At 34.3% G+C, this 6828-nt stretch overlaps 1 protein-coding gene across 1 annotated transcript; it reads right to left on the minus strand.

Annotated features, from left to right (window-relative positions):
- Positions 1-5895: 5895 nt before the first annotated feature.
- On the minus strand, positions 5896-6255 carry LOC110411853 (uncharacterized). Its single transcript, XM_021422188.1, has one exon. The coding sequence runs from the start codon at positions 6253-6255 to the stop codon at positions 5896-5898; it is 360 nt and encodes a 119-aa protein (XP_021277863.1).
- Positions 6256-6828: the final 573 nt, after the last annotated feature.

Here is a 6828-nt window from a genome sequence, read left to right on the forward strand (position 1 = left end):
GGCCCTAACTTTTAAAATTTGGAACACATCTCTCTCCCTAATGGGCAGAAATTCAATGAGGCTATAAATACCCTCCAAGAGCTTCGTTTGAAAGAGAGAAGAGCACCATGAAAGAAAAGAGAGCTAAAAATCATTCCAAGAGTTGAACAAAGCTTCCTTTCTCAAGTTCATACCTTTCTCACTCTACAACACACTCATAAAACAGAGCATTCTTGTTCGAACTTATATTTTTTTAATTTAGCTTCAGTTTCTGGTACCTAAACTTAGTTGATCAGCCTTTTTAAAGACATTGAAGTTTGTAATCCACTGTAGAAAGGTTATACCTCCTTGGTAAGGTAAAAAGGTTATTCTTGAGCCTTGAAAAAGTAGGTTTAGCTATACCTCCATTGGGAAAGGTAGAAAGGTTACGCTTTAACCTAGAAAAAGTAGTGACTTGTTGAGAGGTTATGCTTGATCCTTAAAAGGTAGTTGCTTGTAAAGGTTATGCTTGATCCTAGGTTTGGTTATTTCTAAAGAATTTATCAAACTCCTTGTGATATCAAAGGAGATGACACATGCTTGCTTTATTTCTCATCATTATCACTGGTTTTCAAGTTTAGTGCCTAAAGTTTTGATCTTTAATTCTATTCTTAAGAAAGGTGAAATTTTTATTTGAAAACCAATTCACCCCTTTTTGGTTATCATATCTCAAGCTTCTCTATCTAACAATTATGATAGGAGATAAAAGGTAAGATTAACTCATGAAATTGAAGATTTGATGGCCCGAATTCCTTGAGTTCATGTGCATAGTTAATAAGCGCTATGGGGTAAGTCTTGATACCATGATATGGAAATGATGAATGCATAAGCTAGCCCTTTTTGGATATGATTCAATAAGTTTTACATTCAAATTAGTTTATAAAGAATTAAATGTCTTCAACATGCTTGAAAAGTGTTTCCATGACTTATTTGGATTCTTTACTTAATGATTTAAAGGAATGATATTTATTTCCAAAGAACTTATGAAACTTTTTGAAAGCATGACTATTCTCTTACAAGTTCATTCAATGTGTATTTCAAAGAGCATACATGCATGGTTACATAAATACTCTATTTATGCCAAAACTCTAACCACTAGACTTGTCCCCTTCACGTATTCACTCTTGAAGTGTTTGTGACTCACACATTAGTTTTTCCTATTTTGTTGCAAATCAGTGACAGCTGTTAAGAATCCATGTCACAAAAATGTGATCCGTTCTTCCTTTGGTAAGTGACATAGTAGTCTCTTAAAGCTGAGGGAGTCGGGTCATGTTTCACTGGACAAGTTGGTCTTTATGTTTTTGTTTATAATACTTGTTGATATTGGAATGTTGAGCCATTTAATGGCAAGATACTTATATAAAGATTATGTGAATATTATGAATCACCCTGAGAGCCCATATGAGCACCCGGGGTGCCTTTACAAGATTTACATGAATTGTTGACACCGAGGCGTTGTGAAGACACTTGGGTGTTGTGAAAAACAATAATCGCAGTGAGGTTGAAAACCCCACTAAGGTGAATCATAAATCTCAACAAGGTTGAAAACCCCACTAAAGTGAAAAATAGCCAAAATCTCACTTTAGTTGGCCAGGTCAAAGATACTAAAATCTCTTACTCTTTAAAAAGAGTCTAGAGAAATAAACGCTTACTCAAGAAAATATTCTTTATTAACTCTCAACTTGAATGTGAATAATAACTAAGCCTAAGGGTCCTATTTATAGTATTATAGGCCCATATCCTAATAAAACTATACTTCTAGTTGTCTAATACAATTAGAATAATTAACAAGAGATTTAAATAAAATAAGTGTTCTATTCCTAAATAGAACATGACTAGCTTAAAGTACTAATACAAGTAAATTAAATCAAAAGAAGAATTCTGTTATTCCTATAATTCCTAAATAATATTAATCTAATAATATACTCTTACATCATTCTCTCTAAGTTGGAGAAAATTTGTTTTCAAGATCCATGTGGTCTTCATGTTCTTCATAGTAAGGAGAAAGATCAGGTACATTGAAAGTTGTAGAAACTTCATAATCTCCAGAAAGTTCATTCTTGAAAGCATTCTCATTAGTACGTTCCAAGACTCGAAATGGTCCATCAACAAACGAGATGGTTTTGCACAAGACTTAGGAAAACACTCTTTCTTTAAATTAATCCACATTGAGTCTCTTTTTTTAAAACTAGCCAGCTTTTTGTCCTTGTTGGCTTGCTTTTGGTATCTAATAGTCTAACAAATAGTTTTCTCTCAAACTTCTTCATGAAGCCTCTTGATTTTGTTTGCACGTTCTTCAGCGTCAACACTAAATTCACAAGTAATTGGTAACACAAGAAGGTTTAAGGGACTAAAAGGGCACATTCCATACACTCTTTCTAATGGACATCTTCTAGTGGTTTTGCTCACAGAATTATTATAAGAAAATTCTGCTTGTACTAACACAAGATCCCATTAGAGAATGTTTTTAACCACAAAGCTTCATAATAAGTTTCTCAAACTTTTGTTGACCACTTCTGTTTAACCATCCATTTGAGGGTGACTTGCTGAACTAAATTGCAAGTGAGTTCCCATTTTCCTCTAGAGAGTTCACCATAAATGACTCATGAACTTCACATTTCAATCTGAAGTAATGGTTTTTGGAATTCCATGACGACGCAGAATTTCTTTAAAGTTCAAATTAGTTATGTGAGAAGCATCATTTGTTTTATGGCCTGGCACAAAATGAGCCATTTTGGAAAATCAATCGACGACCACTATATAATCATTTTGCCTTTGAGTTTTTGGCAAACCCAAAACAAAATCCATACTCACATCTACCTAAGGAGCTTCAAGAATGGGTAATGGTTTATACATACCAGATTTTTTACTTCCAAATTTGGCAATATGGCAAATACGACACCTTTGAATATATTGGATGATATCTTGTTCCAGCTTGGGCCAATAAAACTTTTCTTTCACAAGAACTAATGCTTTGTCTCTCTTAAAATGTCTAGCCAACCCTCTATTATGAGCATCCCAAATAATAGATTAACACAACCAACATTTATGGATACATAGTTGGTTACCTTTGAAAAGATACCCTTCTTGCTGATGAAATTATCGATAAGGATATTGGGAACTAAACTTCCATATTTAACCAAATTTAAGGTCTTTCTAATACAATTCTCTCACAAATTTAAAGCCAACAACCTTCAACTAAGGAAATTACGGTGACAACTTAAAGTAACAGCTACTTTGTTTTGCACACCTGATTTGTGCTTGAAGAGAATTGGAAAGGCTTGAAGAAATTCACTCCAAGCTACATGTCAATAATTACACTTGTGTTGGGAGTTGAGGTGTTTAAGGGTGTCATGGTCAGAATACAAGATGAATTCTTTTGGCAACAAATAATGGCGCTAATGATCCTGGGCTAGAATAACAACATAAAAGTCTTTATCATATGTTGAGTACTTTAATCTTGCATCATTGAGTTTCTCACCAAAATAGGCAATTGGTCATCCTTTTTGAGAAAGAACAACACCAATACCAACATTAGAGGCATCACAATCAACTTTAAACACCAAATCAAAGTTCAGAAGGGCAAGCATGAGAGCTTTAGTAATCTTATCTTTCAATTCCTCAAACCTATGTTGTGCCTTGATATTGCATATAGAACTATCCTGCTTGAGGCATTCAATAAGTTGAGCAGCAATAGAACTGAAGTTGCTGATGATACACTAGTAAAAAGAGGTCAATCCACGAAAGCTTCGAACATCATGAAGTGACTTTGGAACTAACCAATTGATAATAGCATCAACTTTGCTTTAGTCCACATCAATCCCTTGATTTGAAACAACATATCTTAGGAAGATAACTTTGTTTATTATAAATTCACACTTCTTTAAGTTAGCAACAAGCTTTTGCTCTCAAAATACTTCAAATATACCGTAAATGTTCCAAATGCACTTTTTGACTTTTACTATACACCAAAATATCATTAAAATAAACTTTAACAAACTTCCCAATAAAAGGGTGAAATACCTAGTTCATTAGGCACATAAGGGTGCTGGGTACATTAAAGAGGCCAAATTGCTAGGTAAGGGCTAATCATGCATCAAATACAAATAAATGCAAAGGAAATAAATTTAAGATTAAACTACGCCTCACCTTCCTAGGATCTTTTCATGCCGAATTGAGTACGAAATTAAATTACAAATAAAATATATATGCAAGATCATATCAAATTTACCTTAATAACAAAGGTTGATGAATCCTTTGTTAAACCACTAATTTTCCTTCAAAAAGCTCAACCACCTCAGCCCAGTGTTGCAAACCAAAGTTGTCCAAGGAATCCTTGTACAGCCTTAAACAGTGCTCCACACTAATGAATTAGAAAATCCTTATTTAAGGATTGGGAGTGTTATGCCTTAACAATGTGCTAGCAAAGATGAGTTTCATAAACTCATAATCCACACAATGTCCTAATCCAATGAGACCCAAGTTCTATCATTATGGCTTCATTGTTACAATAACAATGTCCAGAACCCTTTATTAGTTCCATGAACTAACGATATAAATATCTTCTTATTTGAGCCCTTTATAATAGAATGTATATGACTTTATTTATATATACATATAATCCCTTTTGCTCCTTGGGACCATTCCAACTAGACTCTGTTGCATGCATCATATGCATGAGTCACTTTATGTTATGCCATTTGGCCCTTTTAAACTTTTTGTTGTGATTGGGCTCCCACTAAATCCAAGATACTTTGTGACAGTAATATTCAAACTCTTTTGAATGTTCCATGAGGTATATACATCTCAATGTATGCTTGGAATCACATTGGTTTGGAATATCATAATGGGCTTTTATGTTAGAGAGATATGGACCAAATCATATTGCAATATGAAGTTGCTTTCTTTCTTGAATATTCATCTCTATGTTTTGCTCTTAAGAAAGTTCCATTTTATATGAATCAATAGTTAACCTTTTGATCAATTGTACATAATTCATAATTGCTCAAATATCATTACAAGGATAAACATGAAGCATGGATAATTAAATGTGACATAATTATTCCAAATAATTATTCAAACATGAAACATAAAAGCTTCCACATCCAAATGCTAAAGACAAATGTTTCACCAGCCATTCCCATGGCAATTACATAATTAATGTTTCAAAAACATCCAAAAAAATAATCCAACATATCGAGATAAATAAAAGTGTAACAATCCAATGTAGCATTTAATGCTTTAGGTAGTCCATCCATGTGGTCATCTCCTAATCCAAGATCCTACTCTTGTTTATCTTTGGTCACAGCAATATGTCAAACATATGATAACCAACTTAGAGGTATCATATACCTTTAATATATAAAGTAGAATTACTTGGCGAATGGTACCTGAATCAGAAACTTCAATAAGTTTCTTTTTCTTGCTCACAGTTGCTATCTGCTCCTTGCAGTTCCTCCTCCAATGCCCAAGTTTGCCACAATGATGGCAAATATTTTTCTCTATGTCCTTTTTGACACCTCCCTTAGGCTTCAACGCCTTTTCATTTTGGGATTTTACCTTTTTCCCCTTTTAGGCTTTCTTCTTCTGTTGCTTCGTATGAGCCTTACAAGAAGAAACAAGAAGCAGTGATCCCTTATCTTTCCTGATGGACCTCTCTGCCGTGTCTAGCATATTCAAAAGTTTAGGAAGAATGGCTTCCAATCGATTCATATGGAAGTTCAACAAAAACTGACTAAAGCTGTCAAGAAAAGATTGTAGAATTAAGTCTATACTTAGCTCATGATCCATTACTAATCCCAATTATCCAAGTCTCTCAATGAGTCTAATCATCTTCAGCACATGGGGTCTAACAGAACTGCCTTCTACCATCTTGCATTAGAATAGTTCTTTAGAGATCTCATATTTCTCAATGCGCCCCTCTTTATCAAACAGTTCTCTAAGGTGAAGAATCATGGATTGGACATCCATGTGTTCATGTTGCTTTTGGAGCTCAGGGGTCATATTGGCTAGCATCACACATTCTGCTTGATTATCGTCATCCTTATGATGTTCATATGCCTCCTTATCCTCAACACTAGCATCAACAATAGGGACTGGTGGAATGGGAGTATCAAGGACATAAGATTTCTTTTCTTGTTTCAAAATGATCTTGAGGTTTTGAAACCAATCGAGGAAGTTTGGGCCAATGAGTTTATTTGCATCTAAGATGCTCGTCAGTAACAGATTATTCGCCATGTATATAAATTATGCCTAAATAGATAAAATAAAGCAATAAGTAAACATCATGCATAAACTATTTAAAATAGGGTTTTAAAATTTTAAATAGTTCTCCCACTATTTTCTACAAGATAAGAGCCCTCCATATCACCTCGAGAGATCTCTACTAGGATTCTCTTAGTGGGCTAGGATCCCATCCATCTAGTCATGGCCTTGAGTGTGATCAACAAACTATGATAGGTGGATTAGGTAGGTAACTAAGCTTACCAATCATATCTCTATACGACTCCTAGATCAGCTAGTTGACAACACATTGCCTAAACATATCATATATGTTTTGCCTAGCTTTTGCCTTTAGTTTCCATAATAATCAAGTTTTCAAGCATCCGGATTTTATGAAACTAGTTGAGTAAGACCCACCAATAGCTCAAACATACTCGTGTAAAAGTGTGGCCTTGAGTGTCCTCAACAAGCCTCCGATTAAAAAAGCAGCCAAGTTCTCTTGCTATATGGCGGAAGGCTACTTAATCATATGTGGTATGTGACTCAATATTTACCGAGGGATTTTATCCTTTTCATTTTATTAAGGTC

This window comes from Theobroma umbraticum, unplaced genomic scaffold (assembly GCF_002168275.2).
Source record: "Theobroma umbraticum cultivar Fairchild unplaced genomic scaffold, ASM216827v3 scaffold_95.0, whole genome shotgun sequence".
In the NCBI taxonomy this organism is placed as follows: domain Eukaryota; kingdom Viridiplantae; phylum Streptophyta; class Magnoliopsida; order Malvales; family Malvaceae; genus Theobroma; species Theobroma umbraticum.